This window comes from Rhea pennata, chromosome Z, assembly GCF_028389875.1.
Source record: "Rhea pennata isolate bPtePen1 chromosome Z, bPtePen1.pri, whole genome shotgun sequence".
NCBI lineage: Eukaryota > Metazoa > Chordata > Aves > Rheiformes > Rheidae > Rhea > Rhea pennata.
Window position 1 is genome coordinate 67,384,676 of NC_084702.1, and position 24,489 is coordinate 67,409,164.

Genomic DNA, 24,489 nt, shown 5'->3' on the forward strand with positions numbered 1-24,489 from the left:
AGAATAGTTTCTGTCTTGCTGTTCTTACTCTGGCTATCTTACAGCATGGTCTTAAGTGCTGCTGTAACTCCTTGGGTCAGACCTGTTAAGTACTTGCTGCCCCACAGTAAAATAGAAAATCTCATCTCTGAGTGATCTCCTAGGTTGACTCACTCTACAGTAATTCATCTCATTAGCCAATGGACAGCTTGAGTTTGTCAATACTTCTGAGCCTAAAGATGCTTTCTTACCCCATTCTGCAAGGGTGTAGAAGTGGGGCACGTCTTCAAAAATTTCATTCCTTCCCATTTGATGTAACTAACTTACCTCTTACAAGCACTTGGAATAGACAACTGATGCAGGTGGAACTAAATTAAGGTGGGGGAAGAATATCTAGCTCATTCAGAACAAATTTCTTTTTTTTAATGAAGATGGATTAATTATTAGCCATTAAAAACAATGTTTTAGACTAGGCTCTAGTACTGGAGACTGACATTGTCAGGCTGACAGTTATAAGACTGGAATACAGAAGCATTTGAGCTAAGCACCTAAATGCTTTTGGCTAGCCAAGATAAAATTAACAGCAACATTGTAACTTGGTAGTGATTGTCCTGACAACCTAGCTTAAACTATTGCAGAACTGAGTTGGGTCAGAAAGACCCAAAGATGCTTGCCAGTCTGCCAGCTTAGTTTGATTGCCCATTCACTTCGACTCCCCTCTCTTAAAGAATCACAAATGCCGTTAACAGCTTCAAGTGATGCTATGTACAACTATTAAGAAGCACTACAGTATTGCAAGGGTCGGTATAATTGTCCTGGTCTCTTGTTCAACACAGGAGTTTAGTGCAACTGCATTCCTTAGATTAGCATTGCATCTGCATCGGTTTTACATTCCTCTAAATGAAGCTATCACAAGTTAAAGATTTGTTAGAGAAGAAACACTGCCTGCCCTCCTCCACTTAAAAAGGTGAGAGTAGGAACAAAACTAAGTCTTTGATCTGCTCATAGCATTGTGAATTTTTTTTTTTTTTTTTTTTTTTTTTTTTGCTACATGATCATTTTAAGCTTGAGTCTAGATACTTCAACTGTTAAACAGCAGCTTATTCATGAGTTACTTCTGTCTTGTGACTGTTTCAAACACGTGATGCCTTAAGTCTGGATTATAGCAAGCTGCTAAAGAAGAATGCCTTCTAAAAGCTATCCTGTGGTTTAGATCTTGGTGACAGTGAAAGCTAGAAGAGTTTAAGCTCTTTCAAATAGCAAAAACGCTGCTTTTGCTTTGACTTTAAAGAAAAGTTAGAAGCTGAATTTGTTCTTGTAGGGAACAAATGCACCATAAGTGCTTGTGTGAGTCACTGCAGTAACTGCTTTTACTAGCCAGATAACTGTTTTCCAATTGAATAGAAGAATCTTTTTCCCTGTGTTTAAAAGATACTAGTAAATTAAAACATTTGTTTTATCTTAATTATTTTATGCTATTTCCCAGTCTGCACACAGGAAAAAGTGGACTTTAGAGCGCTTACGATAAATCAGTTCTGCCAGTAACTGAGGGTTTTTTTGTTGTTTGTAAGTGCAGCTTTGTTTGTTCTCTTGGTAATAAATAACAAAAGGAACAAATAAAGAAGTTTAAAATTCAGTTACGACACTTCTCTACTCAGCTGCAAAATGAGAAGCATGCGTGTTATTCTGCAGCTTATATCTGTACTATACGTTTCAGAAGTGGCTGCCTCACTTCTGGGGGAAAGCAGAAGGTAAGTGTCTCTGGTCTTTTGCAGGTTTCCATTTCTCCAATATAGAGCATAAATCTATAATGCAGACACTTCCACTGGTAGCTTATTTGTATATCCAACTAAAATGGAGAAGCTTTCCTATCTTTCAAAAAGAGTCAAATGGAACTTTTCTTATTTTATATGTACAGGGTACAACAAAGAGGGCTGAATGCCATTTAAGCTATCTTCTAGCAAGAAGCTAGAGTTAAGCAGCAGTTCTTTTATTGCCTGTTGAGGGTGAAGTATAATCTAATCTCAGTCTGCCTGATGTCTTTCTGAAGATGCTCAATTTTCTGCTGACAGTAGTTATATTAGTACAAGTCTCCTAGCCTAGCAAAGAATCTCTGGTTCTTTGATAGTATAACTCCCCCAACCTCACCCCAAATACAGTATCTTTAGGAGGAGAATTGGGGGCTTACCCCTCACATGCGCACACACGCTCTATAAATTAGTTTGTTTATATCATATGAAAACACAGGAATAGCGACACTGCCTGAAACTGGAAATCTGCCTAGTCTGCATCTTACTTATAAGAATGGCAAGTACTAAATGCTGTAAGAATGTGCAAGAATCTCATAATAGCTAAATGCATCATAAGAATAAACTTGGATCTCTCGACTTAAACTGCGGTATGCATAATATCTTATGATCATGTGTGAATGTTGTCTGAACAACCAAGCACTGCCTCATGCCTATGTCTAGGCCTGAGGGTGGCTTTTGACGTTGTCCGAAGTACCCAAACAGAGATGGTAGAATAGCTTTCGGAACTATAATACTTAATGCTTCCCTTTCATCTTGGTGTTTTGAAAATTCTTATTGCTTGAACATCTAGATCCAGGTATAGCACAAATCTGATAAATTCAGTTAGAGATAATCCACTGGAAGAGATAATTATTACAGAGTCCATAGCAGGCACCATGAGCCAACTGCTTGACTACATACCATACCAAAGTCCATGCTGCTGCATTGCAGCACTGGCAATTACAGTTGGTAAAAGTATGCCTTCATACGATGCTATTATCGCCAGCTAAGAGTCACAAAACTCCCTAATCAGAATTGGTAGAGAAAGTATTTTGATTTCCACACTTGGCTCTGAAGTTATTCCTCGCAGCTACTCCCTTCAGTGACATTCTTCGGTACCTAAGCTACTTTCACCTCTTGTCTTATTTATATTGTTAGTCTTAATACCTCTTTTTCAGTAATTCAAGCCATTCTCACTGGGCTTAATGTGCAGGTGACAAGCTTGTCAATTTTGCTCAAATCTAGCTCTTCCTTCCCCCCCCCCCCACCCCACACTCACCAAGTGCTTTTATTAAGTAAAACAGTCTTCCCGTGAGAAGACTGTTCCTTGGAATTTTTGAAAATCTGAACCATCAAAGCTAGGTTTGCAGCCAATCATGTGAATCTTATGCTACAGTCTGGAGGGGGACCAAAGGGATGTGTACCTCATGCAAAAGGCATGTTCAAGTAGAGGTTGCTCAGCTGGATTTATGTGTAAAAACCTATGTCATCTGAAAGTCAGCTTAGATAACCGTCATCTCTGGCTTACAGAAAGACAGTTCCTGGCAAAACCTTCATTTACACTGGAAAAACCTAATTCAGCCTTTCCTGTCTTGTTGAAGACTCAAAATAATGGTTTATAGGAGCTTTTGGGGAGCTGTGTTAGCTTGTGGCTGATTGCTCCTTTAGGCTCTCTTCATACATACTGCTCTTCTTGTACCCTTTATCTTTTTGCATGAGGATTTTGATTGCATTTTTAAGACAATAGTTTAAAGGTTCAGAAGGACATTTCTAAGGCACCTAAAACATTGAAATTGACAGGAATGAGCTATGAAATGCCTTTGGAAATCCCACTAGGTGCCTAACTCTATCTTACACTCCTACTATATTAAAGGACAACTAGTCCGTCTTCTCCCTAAAATGTTAGAAAGGATGTTGCTACCCTTCAAAGTTTACAGTCCTACATCAGTAAGTAGATATAGTAGATATATATTCAGTGATCTTTGCAGATACAGGAAGTAATAAGCTGTTTTCCACCCGTTTGCAAGATCAATGGAGGGAAGAAATAAACATCTACTGGTTACCTTCAGGCTGAGCTGCAAAAATATGTAGTAGTACATTGTACAGCAGCTTTTCAAAGTACAGTCTGTCTATTATGATGCTATAGTAAACTGTAGTATTGTTGAAGTATTTGTGAGATGAACTAATTATAGATAAAAGTACCTGAAGAGGCCAGGGAGCAGTTGGGCCATATCAAACTTCAAAAATGTTTGAACTTCTTAGAATTTCCTAAATTGTAAAATCATGAAAAAATCTATGGTGGAAGGGCCCTCTAGAGAACTTCTGGTATGATCTTCTGCTGAAAGTGGAGCCTTAGATTAGGTTATCCCGAGTCCTATCAAGCTGTCTTGAATATTTCAAGTGAGGAAGATTCTACTACTTCTCTGGATAACCTACTGCAGTGTTTAATTGTTCTCATGGTGATGACTTTTTTTTTTCTTTATAGCCAGATGGCATATCGTCTGAATCAACTTGTGCATGTTGCCTCTATCTTCAGTGTAAACATATTCTAGGTCAAAAAGTTTCTAAGACATGTGGTTTTCTCTTTCCCTACCTCATTCCCCTCCCCACTAATCTTTATTATAACACAAGGTAAGTGCAACTCCACTGCAACTTCAGGTCAATGTATAACTTGAAAAATCTGTATCAGTTTCCTAGTAGATCTCATTTGTTATTTTGATGTATGTATGCTTAGTCAGTCTCTGAAATACATGCACCTCAAAAAGTGTTTGGGGGATCTGTAAGCCTCAACAGTACTGGAGAAAGAAAGCTAGCCACTAAGTGTGTGTATGAAATCAGAAGAAGAGTTTCAGATTAAGTGTATTCTGATAAATTTAATAACAGTCATATTTGGTCAAAGCAAAGAGCCAGCAGATTCATTAGCCTGTTTCTAACAGTGACCGTTACAGGATGTTCAATGAGAAGAATAAGAACAAGGCAAGTTTTCAATGTGCTAACAACAGTCAACGGGTTATGGATTTAAGTGCTCAGAGTCCAGCATGTGTTCAGTGAAAGGGAGTTCTGGGTAAAATGGATTTCTCTTAAGGCTGGAACTGGATCCTGGGCCAGCTACCCCAATACCTGGTGTTTTGCGTACAGCAAAGCTTCACACTTCCCTGCCAGCCTAGAGTTTGGAGGGTCCCTATTGTAGACAGAGAATTCTTCATTCCTAGCTTGTCTCGTTAGAATCCCACGCGTTGAAGGTAATGTCCCTACCCAGGCTTAGCTTAAGATCAAGAGGCTTCTGGGAAGAGAGTTGTTTAGAAGCAGCAGGCAGTGCAGTGGGAGAGCATGGTATGGATACTTCCAGCTGCAGCTGCTGTATGTGTTTACTAGTAGTGTGACAGCAAAATGCCTGAAGCATATGAGCCGGTCAGGGTGAGTTGGGTGTATAGAGGGTTGCACAGCATGTAACCACTGAGCTGTTTAAGATTCAATGGCTGGAAAGAGACACAGGTCTATTTAATGTCTCAGTAACATCTTAACTAGTTATGTAACCTTAATATACAATAAATGGCAATGGAAGGCTGAACTGACTGGTGTATCTTTTTTGTCCAAACTTCAGATTTCTCAGTTTCATGGAATCAGGTTAAATTTATTTGGTCACCTGGCATATATTTACAAGAGAAGAGGGTCAAAGAGTGCAAGGCAAAGCCCTGCCTGCAAAAAAAAAGTGCGTACATCAGACTAGGGAGCTGCAGATTTACCAACATGCTAGGCTCTGCAGAGAAGGTCCCACTGTAGAGACCTCAGCATTGACCTACAGGGTGCAGAAATAATTATCATGCAGTTGATGAATATTCAGCATGTAAGGCCAAAACTGAATAAATTACAGAGAGCAAACCAGGCAGGTTAGACCCCTAATGCTCCCTCACTCCTCTGCTTTGCAGCATTGTTACCTGTGAAAATAGGTCATCTGTAAACTATTGTCCTTGCTTTTTAAAATGGACTGGTTATTCTCCAGTGCATCTAAAGTAAAGTTTCTGTAAAAGTTAGACATTACAAATAAAGAAATTCATGTTTTATAAAATTATGCCCTTTCACTTACTGAGAGACAAGAGTTTCATGGTATTTCAAGCTGGGCATCAAAATGAAGAGTCGCTCTAGAAAACTAGGCATTTGACCAAAACCTAACTGGCAATTTATCCAACTCAGCAAATTGAACAAGTAATTAGTTAGCTAAATGCCTGTCTGCTTTTTCCAACTATATACATTAGCCTATTAACAAATAGTTCCTTCATTTATGAACTTTCTTTCAAATCAGGAAAGCATTTAAACTTATTTTTAAGGGCAACACCATTAAAGTTAATGAATTCAAAAATTAAGAAGATCTATTTTAGTGCTTTGATAACTAGGGATGTGTTACCAGATCAGCAACTACGTCTTTAGTTCTAACAGGGAGGACATAGCTGTTGCCTTACAAAGGAACTACAGACGTTCTGCATGTATTACTGTTTCATTTTACTCAATTCATTGCACCACATGATTCACCAGAAGAGCATGAGTATGGACAAAGATACAAAAAAGGGAAAGGACTGGCTTATTAAGTCTTTGACTCTTTTTTTTTTTAAATAAAATTTATTTTTAAACCAGTATGCAAGAGATTATAAATCTAGATACCACATATTGCTACGAAAGTGAAATCAGGAAACAGCTTGAAGATGCTCCTAAAACATTGGTCTATGGTTTGAAAACAAACTCAGGCATGATTTCAGCATACTGCCCAGGACTATGTTGGAATGTTTTGTCTGACAGCTCTTCAGAGAAAGCTTTCCACAGGGAGACAAGAGAACTGAATGCTCCATCTCCGATAGATTGTAAGTTGAGCAGCTGGAGTGAATGGGGACCCTGTGACCCATGCACATATCAAAGGGTAAGCTATAGCTGTAAGTCTTTGCTTTAAAGTGACTTTCGCAGGGACTTCTGCCTGCCTTTTGGATTTGGGAAAATATCAGATTGCAACTCTTAATACACGCCAAATGATTCATGATTTGATGAAACTCATAATCATTGGAGACCTGAACTGTAGTAATAAGGGAAGGCCATATCCAGCTTGCAAAACTGGTCAAGCATTCTCATTCAAAATGCTTTTTTAATAGAAATAATCTTTTTGGGGGGTCATGGGGATGGTTCTATTAAGAACCTTATTTTTTGATATGTTTTTCCTTTTTAAATAAAAAGTGGTATTTTTGTGAGAACCAGATCTTGGCTTTCTCAGGGGAGTTCTTCCTATGAAAGTTCAAGAATATGAAAGACATCTCCTTGTTAATTATATCATCGTTTTGCCTCATGAAGTTGCAAGAATTCCAAGTCCCAAAAAACTCTGCTAATTACTAGTGCCCCCAAAGTATCTAGTGCCTACTGGTGACAGATAAAAATGCAACAACTTCCAGAGGCAGACTTACAGATTACCTATATTCATCCAAATCCGTGAAATCTATGTGAAATTAATGGACTAGAATTACCTTCTTCTAAGCATAGACTTGAAATCATATATGATGTAATTTTTTCCTTGGATTTCTTGTAAATAGCATAGTGAAAAATAAGCATCTCTATATGCTTGCTAAAACATTGTTAATAGTTAAATGTTACTGTACAAGTACTTCTCAACCAAAAATCTCACCAAAGATCCTTTGTTCTGCAAAGTTCAAGGTTCAGCTGGAAATCCCTCAGTTCTGGCATTTCTTCTTGCTAAGAAATGTTAATACTGTTGCTTATCTTTCAAGTTTCGGTCTAGAAGTATTGAAAAATTTGGACAGTATGGTGGAAAATCATGCTTGGAGACTTTGAGAGATGCACAAAGCTGTAAAACCAGCCAAGTCTGTCCTGAAGAACCAGAACCAAATTGTGGGGCTGACTTTCAATGCAATTCTGGTAGGTTTTGCTTTCACACCATAATGAGTTATGCAATAACTCGGCAAATTATTTTTTACTTAGTCCTACGAAGAAGCTCAGTCAGTATCCATTGAAGTCAACAAGCATAAACAAAAAGAGAGAGAGAGATGCTTCGGTGCTTTGTTTGTTGGGGACAATTTCCTGAAGCCGTGCCTTAGCAGTAAGGTTTAAATAGAATCTCTGATGTGTATGGAGGTGGGTTGCAAAACCATGAGGCCAAGACCAGAGCATGAACAATGCTTGAGAAGGGGTGCATTCCCCCTCACCTCTCATAATAATTTGTATCTGTGTTTAAATTCCTTTCCTGCTCTTTCTGTTCCATGGTTAAAAGCTGACTTACTATGAGTTTCCTTCCTTCCAGCATACTCATACCACCTAGAACCCTTATGTTTTATGAAACATAACTGGGAAAAACTATAAAAAGTATAAGTTTGTACAACCATACATATAAATTAATTCCATCTTCAAGACTCATCACAAATCAAAATAAGAAAGGAAATGTTAATGGTAATAAAATAATCAATACAGAAAAGGATAGATGCTAAGTGGATTTTGAGTCCCAAACCATTGTCAGTATTGTTTGTATCTCAAATACTATGGAGTCCATGTAGAGAAAGAAAAAATACAAAGTATATGTTTAAGTAGTAGTTTAAAGTCATTCTGTGGCACTCTACAGGCAAGGTAGCTGATAGGAGTAAGTGTCTTTTTGTTATTCTAGGGCTAAATTTACCCCAAATCTTTAAATCATGTAGAAAAAAAACAGTCTTTGCAAAATCTGCAGTGAAACCCTATCTGACCTCAAAGGAATTAAGCTGCTTTAGAACACAACTTGATATAGTTCATGTCCTCCCAATAGCAACAATTTAAACAAGTCAGAATAATTCTTTGTTGATGCTGACTTAATATTTTCCTGTATTCTCATAATACAATTTTTAGTAATTAATAATCAAAGATGAGTACAAAAACAGTCAAATGAAATAACTTCTTACAAATGAGAGCAGTTCTCCTGTCACTTAGGTTTTCTTAGCTATCCCAGTAAGCTAATAAGCCAGTTTCATAGTCCTTTTTTTTTTTTTTCATCTGAAGGCTGCTGAGAGTAGGATTCCAATTTCTTGTGACTATAATGAAAATATATGTCTAAGAGGCAAATCTTAGTAAAGAATAGCTGCAAGGAGTGTGGTATTTAAAGTCTGTCTTAGAAAAAGAATTTATTCATTCAATGTTTTCTTCTTTGCTTAGGTCGATGTATAAAGCAACGTCTTGTGTGTAACGTAGATAATGACTGTGGAGACTTTTCTGATGAAGATAACTGTGAATCAGACCCACGATCACCATGCCGTAATCATGATATTGATGTGTCAGAAGTTGGCAGGACTGCAGGGCACGGGTAGGTAATGAAGAAACATAATGTTAGTTCTGGGTCTTGTGAGGAGTCTAGGACTCTCCCAAAGCCAACTGAAAACATTGGGGTAGGCTGCCATTCCCAAAAGAGGAATTTGAATGATGTTCTTGTTTGTATTCAGAAACACTATGTGACTTTGGAAGAACACCTAACTCTGGTTTTCTTTTATGCACATTGGGATGATAAAATACTTATCCAGACTATGGATACTAAATAAATCATTAATCATTATGTTAACAACACATATATTGAAATTATATGTATATGCATACAATGCTAATATATAAATATAATCTTTATATTTAAACCATCTTTTCAAGTGATCTTTCATAAAGAATTAGTTGTTGTCAATTATTTCACCAACATGCATATCTAAGAGGCAGAAAACGTATCTTGATTATTTTACACAATAGGCTGCATTAGTGTGCAACAGCAGCCTGCCTGCAACTTTTTTTCTGTACTGAATTCTTCACTTGCCCAGACCTGTGTTGTTTACAGGAGCTTTCATCATTAATCTAAATTGAAAATTCATTTTTTTTTTCGTCTCAGACTCTGATGAAGCTCTTTAAATAACATAAAAGTAGGACACAGTGTATCTACAAATTGTAATAATGCAGCTATCCAAATTGGAACAGACCAAAGTAAAAGTATACCACAGCACCACCTTGTGTTTAAATGAGAAGGATACATCTCCGTTTCATTTTGATACTATTGCACAAGAGCCAAAATGCTGCCTTTGTAGCATATGGAAGTGAGCCAGGTACCTAGGCGTTTTTAGAAGTAGCTACTTTATTATTTCTAGTATAATCTATTACTTTAGTCTCTCATGAGAAAATGTTGTACAGATGTGCAGTTGTGATGCTAACATCTTTGGTGAATCGATAGCCATTTTCTATACCCCATTAGGTATATGAACGTGTATCAGACATAAATACTGTGGCCCGGAAAGCTCTCAGTGTATGAAACAGACATGGAAAGGCAAAAAACAATATGGACTCCCACAAGAAAAGCTGATTTAGAAGTATGTCTTGTACATGCGTACACAGGCATACAGAGCTACAAAAACATCGATGTACCCTCTTTTCTGGATGTATTATGATCCAAATTTTCCTCTCACCTGCCCCAGGAGATTCTATTAGTCCACCAGATCACTCCCTGAGAGAAGAGACCAAAGCGAGGAGTGGCTGTGTGTTCCTTCTGCAGGTTTGATGAGTCTAGTGTATGTTTGATATTCAAGTTCCTATTAGCAAACAAATTAATATAAGAAAACAACATAAAAATGGCTGTTGAAATGTCCATTATGAACCCATAAGAAATGACTCCCAACAAATATATTGTTTAAAAAGAAATGTTTTCCATCTCCTTTCAATTCCAAAGGTTCTCTGTGTTTGATAATTGATATATATATATTTGTCTATTTTTCATTCATAGTCCTTTAAGTGCTTTACAAAAATGTATCACTATCTCCATTAAATGGATGAGAAAACAAGAGCACAAGGGGTGAAGCAGCCTGTAGCGGTGGAACATGGTTCTCCTGATCATCAAAGAGTCAGTTCCCCAGCTATGTTCTCTCTCTCTTACAGAATATGTATTTTTCTGGTCATAATACTATTGTAGAGAGGCTATGGGTGCTGACACCTCCTTTTCTGAAGTGCAATCTCTCTTGTGTTTCTGTTGTAGAATCAATGTTTTAGGGATGCAGCCAATGGCCAGTCCGTTTGACAATGAATTTTTCAACGGCCTGTGTGAGAGAGTGCGTGATGGGAACACGCGGACGTACTACCGCAAGCCGTGGAACGTCGGTGTTCTCGTTTACGATGTAAGTCCTGTGCCAGCTAGGATGTGTTCAGCTGAAGCTGAACCTTGACGTCCTCTTGGAAGACTCCACATATATTTTGAGTCAGGTGCTCTTTAGCATTAAGCTTTTGGTAAAGTCCAGAGGGCAAGAGGTTGTGCTATCGTTTGCATTAGCAATTAAGCTGAGTTGCTCCAAATAATTTCCGTTGCATTTGATGTGGTACTTGTGCATAGTAAGTAAAAGTGTCTTTCTAGAATGTATATAATATGAATAGAAGAGAAAAACAGATGTAGAAAAACTTTACATTTTGTAGATGTAAAGAAAGGAACATGATACCTTTTACCAGGTACCTTGAAACTTTTACTACATTTTCAAGGACGCACAGAAGTCTGATAAAAGGGTAGCAATAACATCCTGATACCCTTGTCCTGCTTGGATTTCTTAATCTTTGCTGATTTTCTCTGTCCTATTTAGAAAAACTGACAGACTCTAAGAGATTCATACCATGACTTTCCTAATGTTTGAACACCCAAATGCTGATAATCTTAGAAATCACAATTTCAGCTGTGTTTGAGAAAGCAAAGTATTGTATTTACTAAATATATCGTCTATCACTATAAGCAGGAACTTCATAGAACAATGACAGTTTAAACAAGACCCTCCGCAAAACGAGCAAATCTGACTCAGATCATTGCTTGTATTTGATTTTGACGCAGAATCTTTTTCAGTTCTGCTAAAATATGCAAAAGAAAACAACACTGGAATAGGCGATATGAATTAGCCATTGTCTGCTCTGAGTAGGCTAAATCAGAATTCTAAATCATTTCAGATGTTGAGTTCTATTAATAAATCTTGTTTGCATTCTAGGAATGAGCTGGAGACTATTATTCCTTAAATGTAAGGGAACTGTTGACACACACAAATTAAGTTGATGTTACATGCTGAGACTTAACATTCACTGAAACATTGTCACTGCGGTTTTCTGTTTACTCTTGAACCACTGAGCTGATCCAGATGAGGTGTTTGGTGGAGAGGGGTGGTATTTCCATTTGTTTTTGTTAGAGCACTAAGAAAAGATTTGTGCTAAAACCCAAAACTGAATATTTCTGGCTTTTCTTCATAGCTTGCAAAAGCAGAAATAATTAAAACAGAACTGTGAGGGGAAAGGGGGATGGGCTTAATCTTAGTTATATCTGATGAATACTAAGTTTTTGGCATTAAAAGATGCTTCTAGGGAAAAGAATAGCTATTTAAAATTAAAAAAATGAACACAACAACCACATTTCTGCCATAAAGGCCGTTTCTGATGCAATTGCATGAAAGTTGGTATGATATTTTTCTAAAATATCATTAATTATTTCAAACTTATAAGTCTTCGGGGATTCTTTACTACTTTTGTCAAACTAAATTCAAATGCTTTCACAGAGTCCAGCTTTCTGGCTATTTTTTCCACTGAGTTGTGGTTATGGATATTCAACATGAGATGCAGTGAACAAATCCAATTTTAGGCTGGTTGCTCAGGTGTTTTGGGAAACAAAACAAAATTTTTATGTTTGACTACCCAAAAACTGTAGAAACTCAAATGATTGGAGATGATACTTTTGAAATCATAGTCCCTTACACGGACCACGTGGCTTCCTGCTGTCCCCCACTGTAAGACCGGGCATATCAAGCCATATTACAACCAACAGAGCAGTGTGCAAGTGACCTGGGAATCCTCATGTTGGGACACAAAATACACTGTGTCCACACAAAGGATACACACGCAGGTCATCCAAGGAAAGGCCAGCAAGACAAGCTTTTCATTAGAGAAGTTTTCTTCTTTCTGTATGGGGACACCTCTGCATGGCACCTTCATTGACTCCCAGTGTCTCTCTCACATCTTGATATCATGCTGCACGTGATGCCTGGCCAGAGCAGGGCAGAGGCCCTGCAGATGCCTCAGATGCAAGTGGCGGGGAACAGGGGGAAGGAATGTTAAGAAGGGCACATGTGACTCCATGCTCTGTGCCCAACGCTTGGCAAATATGATTACATGTCCAGAACATCAAGCCTGAGGTGTTTTTTCCCTTGGAGAAATCAAAATTAAAGACCAAGAGAAATATGCTTTTCTTCCATCCAGGGGGGAAAAAAAAGTATCTTTTATTCTTTTATGAAGGTCCTAACATTTTAAAATATAGACATGCTACCACTAAGGCATTGCACTCTTGTTTTCTTCTGAAGTTGAGACATCCTGCTCAGATTACATCTCCTTTTGGACAGCATCATCTGTCCACGCAGTGAGGGATTTTTTCCATAACAGTTTCTGGCCACAGTGGAGCTTAACAGAAGCAGCCAGCCTTGGGAGCCTGGATCTCAGGAGAGGCTGAATACACAAGCAAACCACATAAAAACCCCCATGAGGTTTTGGGAGAACCAAGATAAATCAAATTATTAATTTAGCTGAATCATATTCTCTAGCTGAGTCAAATTATTTTGAGTATCAAGCAACTGCTTTTTTAACTTTTTCAATGAAAACTGAACATTTCCAAGGAAACAAACCAACAGTTTAGTAAAGATTGAGATTTTTTTGGTGAAAAAAATAATTTTCTACTTCAAAATGCCATGTAGCCTTTATTAATACTATTTGTGGAATGACTTTGCTATTCAGAAAAAAAAATAGCTCTTTGTGTTATTCTATTTGCTCAAAGACAGTCCAACTAGCATACAAAGTGACTCAGGTTTCCACTTTTTATGCTGATCTGCTGTGTTCATATTAGCACTGTTCTATGCGTATTTTTGTACTGATAACATAGATAAAGCATACAACTTCAAAGTGCTACACAGATTTTCTATTATTGCTTTTTTTAACTACTTATGCATTTTTTTCATCATCTTTTCTAAGACAAAAGCAGACAAAACCTTCACAGCTGAGTACTATCATGATCGGGCAGAAATGATCAGAGAAGTTTACATGGAAAAACAAAGAAAATTTAAGGCTGATCTGTCTGTGAAATATAAACCTACTGAAGCAAGTGACAGAACTGCAGAAGGAAATTTCAAGTATTACTACAACAGGAGTTCAATTTTCAGTTCTGTCCTGCAAACCAACACAGAAAGGGTAAGTTTAATCATGCTAATATGTTTAATGCAGTTATTTTACAAACACTAAAATTTACATAATGTCAGGAAAAAAGCAATATTAATCTTTCTAAATATTCTAGTGGCCTACTGCTTTTCTGACATTCATTCACAAAAATGAAATACTGGCAATATTAGAGTTAAGACTTCAGAGGTGGCTAAAAGCGTAATCAAATCAAGCTTTTGCTCCTACTGTTTCTGTCGACTAGCAATCACCCTCATCTTCAATGAGGCCTTGATATTAGGAAGGGGCAGAGATGTCTGGCCTTATCTTGATTACAGAGCAACTCTGATCTAGTGCAGTGTGGGAAAATTAGATCAAGTCCTGGGATAAAAAATTGCCAGCGAGTAGGCCTAAACATAGGTAAGCGTAGACAAGCAAAATAGATATGATAATAACCCAAAGATCGGACCTCAGCCAGTTAGGTATGACTGTGCTAATAAACTAGCCTGATCCCAGAGGCATGGGTATTAGCACTGGCATTTGATTATCCATCTTATTAGCACCCATGCTCGCCTGTGCCAGCTCTACTGCTCTCAACCAACACTATGCAGGCTGCAGGCAACTACAGAAGCATGGGAATGTTCCCAGTAGGCAATCTGGACAAAGCAAGCAGATTTTGGGGGTGCATACAAGCCATGCCTCTCCACTTGCCCTTTGAAAGAGAGAAAATGCTCTATCCCATTTTATTTATTAGTACAGAAGTAGGCTTAGCAGAATATATCTGGCTCTGGTAATTCAATCTTCCCAGTTTCTTGTCAGCCTTTTTTTTTTCAGGACACCTTCAGAGACCAGGAGGTTGCATGGATTTAAAGAAAAACTAAGATAAATTTTATAACTGGTTAGTTAAAATAATACTGAATACATACATAATGAATAAAATAATCTAATACACTGGCAGTGTATTGATATGGGTTGTTTCTTGGGGCAGAAGGCAAGATGTAAAAGCATCCATCTCTACAGATTCAAAAGATTTGGCCTTATATCTCAGGAGGTATTTAGGCCACTAATAGTCTTAGTGATCTGCAGTGCAAGTTTTGGCTTCAGCTCCTTGCTCTGAGATTAGTTCAGAAAATGAGTAAGAATCCCAGCAGAGGTCTATCACCGTAAACTCACGTTACTACAGGTTAGTGTAATAGGAATCCCTGGCCAGAAAATCCTGCCAGGGCTTAGGTGCGAGTCAGAGCCTGGAGCAGCCTGGGACCATCAGTACAGTAAGAGATTTTGTACGTGCTGATGACAGAAATACTTGCACTCACAAAAATTTCCTCACTGAAATTTAGCTGCCTGAAGATTCCTGCCATTCCTAGGCAACATTTGAGTGGGAGGTTTAAGATCTCTTATGTAGTACCACCTGATGTGATGATCAGTTGCTAAATCCCTCTTATTTACTTCCTATTAGGCACTACTGTGAAGGGACCCGCATAAGTACTGCAGATAAAAATGGAGTTTGGCAGGCTTGTGTTCTTTTATAGCCTTAAGTGTTACTGTTTCATAAGATGTCCTGTATTATATAGAGCAGATAGGTATGATATAAAATCATCAGCAGTATAATTTATGACTATATAGATTATGAAACCTCAAGTTAGAATGTATGTATGGGTCAAGTGTCCAAAAGGTTGTTTTTTCTTTCCCTGACTAATTTTCATTTGATGATGCTGTTCTGTCTTTTTGTTTTTAACTGGAGCAGTGCCTTTCATTCAGGCAGTCTGAGAATGACAGAAGTGATTCTAAAAAGAGAGAATTTAGTTCTGTTCTAATTACAAAGGCAAAACTCCAACTGATCTCAGTGTGTAGGCCAGAACAGCTTCTATTATCTGGCAAGCCATACAGAATTATTTTTCTATGTTATAAAATTAAGTCAGGAAGGCACTTCCTATAGATAGTGTACTTAGAAGACCCTGTCATCAAATAGATCACAAAGAGTTTAATGAAATTAGCAAATGGAGAGCTTTGCAAAACTGGAAAAACCAAAATTAGCTAAACTTCTTGCTTCTTGCCAGTTAAAATACTAGATGACATTTTAGAGAACTTACTATTTCATTTAAACAAGTTTGTCCCTGTTCCAAAATGCTAGATTGAATACAATATTCAAAAGTGCTAGAGTTTCTTTATAAGTAAAATAGAATAGATTTTCCTGCTGTAATGCATACCCAAATGGCATTCTCATCTCCTGCTTTCTTCTTACTGGTGTATTCAGAAACAAACCTTTCTGCACGTGAAAGGAAAGATTCAGCTCGGAAGATTCCAAATGCGAAGTCGTGATGTCCGTCTCACAGATAGTTTCCTTGAAGATCTAAACTTTCTGCCTTCTGAATATGATAAGGGAGAGTATTTCAAACTCCTAGAAGATTATGGAACTCACTATGCAGTCTCTGGAGCTGTGGGAGGAAAATATGAACTTGTGTACGTGCTAGATGATCATACTATGTCTCAATCAGGTATGCGTTCTACTGGCCTAGCTCTGGTATGTAGATTATCACTGTCACACAGAGAAATGGATGAAGACACACTCATGTATTTATGGAGTTTTACTGAGGATAACACAGTTCAGTGTGTGCCATCAATAGCATCAGTACAGAATTACACCAGTTCAAGAGATGAGTCGTCTTTTTTTTTTTTTTAACTTCCAGCATTTTTATTGGAAATCTGTATTTTAAGTATGACACTTAAAAAAAAAATCTTGTTAAATAAATCTATTCAAAATAGTCACAATAATTATTGGTGGGATCTGATTCACAAGAGATCTGCAAAGCCTAGGAAATCTGGCTAAACCTTTAATTCATTTTGCCAGTCGGTATCATCTTGTGCTACAATCACTCTGGGTATGTCAGTGCCACAAATAATGGATAAATTGAAGAACTTCCTGGAAATCACATGATACAGTTGACCATGTTGAAATTGTTTCTATAGACTTTAACATTCACAATGGAATTTTCCTTACCCTGGTTAAGATAGGAAAGCAGTAAGTTAATTCTCCTTCACGTATGTGGTTTTGTGATGGGTTTAAGTGATCATTCTGAAGCTGATTTTGGAGGTCAGAAACATTTAGAATACTATTGCCATGTTCAAAATATTCCAAGGGATATGAGGCAAAGATGCCACTTATGGATTGTAGTATTATTCTTTTCAACACCTGGAGATTGTGTTTAGATTAAGATCTAAACTTTAGATCTAAACTTAAGCAAAGTCTCTGTGAACAAAAAGAGTAAAGTTTCAGATCAAATGCCTGAGTTTAATAGACAGAAAAGATGTGCTGGAGCTAGGAGAGGATACAGGAGGATTGGAATTTAAGGGAAAAGAGTGCACATAGGGAATTAGTGGTGTTGATTAACTGTATAGGTAAAAGGAGGGAGAAAACAACTTGTTTGAGGCTGGGAGACAGAAGCTGAGAGAACTTAATAATTTAGCACATAAAAAGAGGAAACGAAAAGCAGAAAAGAAAGACAAAATATCTTCTTTCAAGTAAAGAAAGGAAAAGATAAATGAGTTTTTGGAGAGTCTTAGAATTTTCCTAATCACTGCAGATCTCACTTGCCTCAGTGTAGTCACTTCAAATGCAATCAATCACCCTCAAATTCATTACAGGGAAGAGGAAAAAATAAAAGAGAAATGAGAAGAAGAAAGCCATAAAACATTTTCAATAGCCTTGAAATTTATCCTAGAAGAAAAATATAATCACATTCTTTATGGCCATTCTGTAATAATCACCTAATTATTTCCACTACCAGGTATCACCGTAGAAGATGTAAAAAAATGTCTTGGCTATCATTTAGATGCCAGCATAGCATATAAAGGATTGAATGCTGATCTTGATATTAGTGATGATAAATGTGAAAAGATTAAGGTGAAGGACAAATGTAAGTATATCCTTACATTTTGCTTAAGGAAAGATGATGTCATTTTATTCCCTGTTTAAAACTGATACGGTGATTGTAACTCCATGGCCCCTAGACAATATGGGTTCCTGCAGCAGCTGGCCTTAGACATTCAGTCTATCCTGTAATTGGCCCTTGGATCCTCTTTCTCCAATTGCCTCACACACACAAAACCAAGCAAACAGGTCTCAGCTGACCCCCACACCTTAGGGTCTCCAGCTGTTGGTCTGGACCCCCAGAAGCCTTAGTAGCCAGCTCCTCAAGCTGACTCACTTACAGAGAAACACACATACCCAGCACAGATTTATGGCCACTTTGATATTTGGCTCCCAAGCCATTTATCCTTAATCCTAATTACTCCCATACCCCCTAGACAGTGACCTCCTTCAGTCTGTATGGCAATCCAGAGAGCTTTTCCTGTCGTCTGCCTATATAGCTGATGCTCACCCGGAACAGAACTGGGAGGGGCAGGGGCTCCATTCCTCTGATTAGGATCTCCTGCTTGTCATTCCTCCCATGTGCTCCTTTCTGTGTTTGGAGATGAGCCTTTTCTCACAAAACAACTGCAAGAGGAAAGGAGTGAAGGGTTTGCTGTTGAGCACAGGGGAGGCAGTTATTTCAAGCTTGTGTAGTGCTGCTCTATTTTTATGTTTTAATTATGAAGTGCAAGCTCCTACAATTACAATTCTTGCCCTTTCCTGGTCCAGCTCAGGTAATACAGTAGTATTACACATATTTTCTTTCGCTTGTTGTCAAATGGTTAAGATCTCATTCTAACCTACACATTTCTTTTACCTTCAGGTATAGGGTTTTCTGAATTAATTGCAAAATAGAAAATTCCTTCCCACATAATAACTGCAAACAAAGACATATGGAATTCCACTATGACCACTAAGTGAAGGGTTCTTCTATCTTCTGTCATTTTGAAGAACTGGACTAGTTGTGCTAAAAGAACAACTATTCTTCAAGTTTTATGGATGTTAAACTCTTCTTCTTTTCCTCTCTGCTTTCTTTCTACAGCACAATATAAAGACGATGCAGTCATTGATGATATCATTTCCTTAGTTGATGGAGGGAAGATTGATTTTTCAGTTAAAATAAAGGAAATGTTACTTCAAGGATTAAAAACAGTTAATGTAGAGGATTACATACAGTGGGCTAAGTCATTGGTTGATGCTCCAGTAGTGATAGAGCAACGGGTAAGTATAGTCTATTCTAAGCTAGGTTTCTTGTAGTTTTAAGGCTTTTATTATGAGAGGCCAAGTTTTTCATTAAGATATTTTCTTCATATTGACAGATCTAGCCTTTTTCTTCAGATGTTTACCTTAGTATCAAAAGCACTCAGAACTATTGAAAAGTCTGTTACTTATTTTCTTCTACAGCCTTCTCCAATACATACGCTTGTTCCAGTTAAGATGAGAGATGCATATTTAAAGAAACAAAATTTGGAAAGAGCAATTGAGGACTACATTACCGAATACAGTGTGTGCAAATGCGAACCTTGCAAAAATGGAGGCACAGTTGTGCTGGTAGATGGAGCCTGTACATGCATGTGCTCTATCTACTTTAAGGGAGTTGCTTGTCAGATTCCCAGATCTATGCTAACTAAAGGTTAGTAAATATTTCAGACAGATTAAAATCAGCATGTTTATTAATATGAACAATATCCAGACAAAATCAGCCATCACAAGACATAAAGATGTCATAGTAGCCACTTACATCTACTGCTGTCAAATCTCATGGGTAAATAGTGTGGCAGTTAGTGTAAGTCACTAGGATCTTTCCATGAAGAGGGTGCTCATTAGAGTTCGGTGCCCCACATACACTGCTGTGTCTTAGAATGACATTCCAGATTAATTTAAGTAAATAGGAACATTACTAAAGCATGGTGGACTAATAGTACAGAATCAGGGTGTAAATAGAGTTCAGAGAAAAACACTCCCACAGTGTCATAAACTGGTTTGTTTTCAGTTTCCTGCAAAAGCACTGTGCTTGCTAATACATGATCATATTTCATACCTACTCAGCTAGCTTAATGTTAGACTGATCCACAAAAGGGAAGGAGATGAATGCAGTTCTACAGCTGACCTTGTAAAAAAATTACTATGCAGTAAATTCGTTTCCTACAGCCAAGTTTTTGAAGTACAGATGGCAAAAACATCTGATACTCCAGCAGCTTCCTAGGGTGACATAATTTTGAAACCTCTGGGCACTTAAGAAGTGCCGCTGACATGGAGTTTTCAAAAGTCAAGTCTGTGCAGATGGGATGCAGGCTAGAATATACAATGATCTGTATAGTCACCATAGCTGAGAAAGCAAGAACTGAACCATGGTCCACCTTGTCCACCCTCAAAAAATCTCCCCAGTTAATGCTATATCTGTCATTGCACAGAAGGCAGAGATGCTGCACTAATGTTAGTACGGTGTCTTAATAGCAGTCGTCACTGATGGAGGCTGGAGCTGCTGGAGTGCCTGGTCTGCCTGTGTGAGTGGAGAAAGCACTCGAACTCGTAAGTGTAATAACCCTGCACCAGAACCTGGTGGCAGACCATGCCAAGGAGAAAGCATTGAAAAACGGCCCTGTGAGGAAGCAAAATAGTTATGCAGCTCAAAAATAGGTAAGCAGCCTGTCTTAAGTACTAATGTATTATTGTTGTTTAGAATAAATGGTCAGCCAACATTTGGGGCATTCCAGTGACAATACTGAAGATGTGACATGGATAAACCTGGTTACATGTTTCATTTAAATCTGTGACTTGAGATAGTTTTCAAAAACATCCACCTTGTTCCTCCAATTTGTGAATGGCTACATTTTATTTGAATGTCTTGATGAGTAACACTATATCACAGAACTTTGGTAGTTAAGTGAAGTTCTGAATAAAAACATACTAAAAACCTGACCCTTGAAATCCAGATAACACCTCCAGTCAGACTCTCTATCAAAAAATTTATGTCTTGGGGAAAAGGAAAGAGACACATTTTCTAGTCATGATATAAAACACTGTTTGGGAGTTTGTACTTTCATGTTTGGTAAGTACACTTAGATCCACCAGACTGCTGTTAGAGCAGTATAGAGCCTTTTATGTTGGAAGAAAATTGGGGGTTTAGAAAACTTTTAGCAGCAAGATTTTATCAATTTTTATTTTTGCAATAACACTGTAAAGCAAAAAAACAGGAAGCATTCTGAGGACTGATGCTCTAGTCTCTAACATGACAAGATGGTCTCAATTTTCTTCACCTGCTGAGCACAAGAAACTTGTGTCCCCATGGATGTGAGAGCAAAAGCCCAGGAGGAAGTGTTTGGGTTTTAGGCTTGATGGCTTTTTCCCTGCAATGCCACAACAGGAAAAGAGGTGGTAGGATAGGGAAAGGATCTTGTGCGTGTCATCTTTGAAACATCCTGATGGTAAGCCATGCAAAATGACCTCCACCTAGGACAAAGATACGTATCAGAAGATTTCTTCTGTGCCAGCTCTGTTTCATCTTCAGTAGAGTTCAACTATGTGCAGCCCTCTACTTGTGAAGCATCCTAAAGAAAACTTGGCGAGTGGCACGTGCTAGCATTCGTGGAAATAACTAGCCTTACATCAGAGAATTGCACATTGCTTTCAACAGCACCTCATCTCCAGGCTGTCAAAGCTACTCTTTTTTTATCTTTATTATCATAATTTATTTCAGGAGTTGGAAGAAAGGAAACTGAGGAAATAATATGATACAGAGCTGCAAAACCATGAGTGACATAAGAAAGATAAATATAAGAACTAAGGGACATTAAATAAAACTAGCAGTAGCATATGCAAAACAAACAGAAGAATGGTCCTTCACACAGTGTGCATAACAAAAGTAAATATGCATTTCAAAAAACTCAGGACAAATTAATGTAAGGCTCTCAAACATACAGATAATAATGCTAGCTCAGGAAGACTTTGAAGTGTCAATTTTAGGGGGATGGGGGAGTATTCTGGGGAAATATTTCTTATTTACCTGTTCTGGTACATTCCTCTCCAGGCCTCTGCCTGCTATTAGAAACAGGGTGTAAAGTTAGACTTTGACTAACGCAGTGCAGCTGGCCCTATTTTAAAAATCTCACAAGCTGCTGAACTTTATTTCTGCAGTATGTCACAGACATATTTATACTCAGTCACAACAGTAAATATCATTATGATTATTCATGACACATACATATGCAGATATGTTTCCTCCTGTGTGGCATACTAAAAGCGCTTTTTAAAAAATTAACCTAACTTTGGCTCCTGAAATATCTGATATGTTGAGCACTCACTCTTTCAACTGAAGCCAGTGGAAGTCTTACATACTCAAGGCTTCTGAAAGTAACAATATATGTTTTAATTAATTCTTCATAAGAGTTAGTTCATGTTACAATCATATTTAAGAGAGAGTGGAATCATGTTCCTGGCAAGCCATGAGAGTACTAATTCACTTAAAATGTTGAACAGTATATGCAAATGTCTGATTTTGTTGCAGTAACTATATGCTATCACTTCTTCACTATTCTTTCTTCCTTTTTAGAAAGCAGTAATGAATTCCAAGACAATTTTACAAATCAAAGTTCTTGCTGGACAGCTAGATATCCCAAAGCAATGGAACACCATGATTTACAAGCTCCTGCAGCTTAAACCATCGCTAATCAAAACAAAGTAATAAATCAATAAACTTTTTAACGGAGGTGAACTGATGCAGTGGGTGTTTTCCTTCTTTTATTTGCCTGCCGCTGTCATTAGAACATGAATTATCAGTCTTTGTTATTCACTAGCATAATGGAGCTCCCTTGTCAAAGGTTTTTTCATAGTTCTTTGTGGTAGTTGTTTTCAAATGCATTTTCAGGAAATCTAGTGTAAATATCAGAAAAATACATAGTAACTTCAGCTGACTAACGGTATATGATTAGTAAAGAATCAGAGAGAGTCACTACTCTTCATAAACTGCCCTTTTGGATTTATTTCCATTGCCACGTGTCTTATGTCTAATTCAGGCCCTGATTCACTGATATTTTTAAAGACATTCAGCCTTACTAGAGTTGTTACTCCTCTTCCTCAGAATACTTGCTGAAAAGTTTGCTGTTGTATCTTGCATTAGTCAATATATTACAGAATTTTATTTGAAATCAGAGGTACATCACAAATTTACACAAGAGTTGTTGTATTACTATATTTTTAGCAAAACTTTCAAAGAAAACAAGCTGAGGCAATTTTACTGTTGCACCTGTTTGTCAGTCTGCCTTAATAACTTCTTAACCTGATGGTCAACTGCAAGAAAATTTGGTTGTAAGTGGGGAGGAAGGATAGCTCTTAAAGATACAAAGTTTCTAGAAGTTTCATGGAAAAATGCAGCTGGGTTAACTAGACTGAAGGAAAACAGCGTCCCTATTTAAGAAAAGGCACTACTGTAAACTAAGCTATTCTAGTAAACACCAGAAGACCAGCATGGAAGCAAGACATAAGAAAACAGATTTATTTTTTAAAATTAGGAAGTAACAAATATAAGGCTGATCAATTTGGAAAAACAGAAAAGGTAGAAGCCACCAGATCAATCACATCAGTCCCTTGTATACATGCAGTCTGTGTCTGGAAGAGTCGCCTAGAACCTTCATTCCTTGCCTCCTACCCACCACAAATAAGTCTGAAAACTCTTACCAAAACATCAAATGCTACAAAAGAAAGCAGGAGAGCAAGAGTTCCCAAGACCCCTATGGTAAGAGGCCATTTAAAAAGTGAAAGGGTACTGATGACTGAAGAAAGTGAACCATACTCTGTGCTACAGAGGCAGACTGAAAAAGGTCTGGTTCCCGCCACCATGAACAGTTCTCTCCCAACCACAGAAAGGGAAACTTGTCTATTTAGCATTCCCAAGTGTAGAGATGGGATTTTCTAAACGAACAGAGCATCACTGTGCCTAGCACACCTGCAAGTCATCCTGGGGCATTTCAGAAAGCACTAGACCTAATGCACATGTGCTTTACTGCACTGTGCACCTGGAATAAAGCTATTCTTGGTGAAAGATCTGATGCTACCGTAGTGTGGGAGCAACAGCAGCCTTTATCAAGAGCAGAGCTACCAGATACCAGGAAATGGCTAACAGACAGAGCAAGTCCTCAATAGCTGCACATGTTTATTCCTGTGTTAGAAAGAAAAAAATTAAAAAAAAACAAAAGTGGTGATACTGGGAATAGCTGAGGGAAACCTACCACAGCACTAGATGTAACCCTCACTGTGACCAAAGTATGCTTACCAAGCACCCAAGTGGCTTTCCAATACAGTTAGGATCTCACATCTGACAGATTTTGTTCTTAATACTCCCCACTCATAAAAAAAATCTCTTTCATAAGTTGTTCATGTAGCATCCTCAAACCTTTTGGTCTCTTGCCTCTTCAATGCTCTTTGAGAGATCATTCTTGAACTCCACGCCCCCTAAGATATTTTTTTTTCCAATTCCCACTTTAAATATACTCTCAACCTATTTACACCCATTTGATTTCAATTCTTTAATTTTCTGTGAAAATATTATTCCTTGATACTTAGAGTCCTCATTGTATCCTCTTTCATCTGCACTTTCTTAAGCTAAATAAA

At 37.8% G+C, this 24,489-nt stretch overlaps 1 protein-coding gene across 1 annotated transcript; it reads left to right on the forward strand.

Moving 5' to 3' along the window:
* The first annotated feature begins 1,508 nt into the window (after positions 1 to 1,508).
* On the forward strand, positions 1,509 to 20,596 carry C9 (complement C9). Its single transcript, XM_062600008.1, has 11 exons — positions 1,509 to 1,730; positions 6,564 to 6,681; positions 7,535 to 7,682; positions 8,943 to 9,090; positions 10,786 to 10,924; positions 13,788 to 14,003; positions 16,225 to 16,465; positions 17,756 to 17,884; positions 18,923 to 19,101; positions 19,285 to 19,513; positions 20,341 to 20,596. The coding sequence occupies exons 1-11, from the start codon at positions 1,645 to 1,647 to the stop codon at positions 20,499 to 20,501; spliced, it is 1,794 nt and encodes a 597-aa protein (XP_062455992.1). The 5' UTR covers positions 1,509 to 1,644; the 3' UTR covers positions 20,502 to 20,596.
* The last annotated feature ends 3,893 nt before the right edge of the window (positions 20,597 to 24,489 follow it).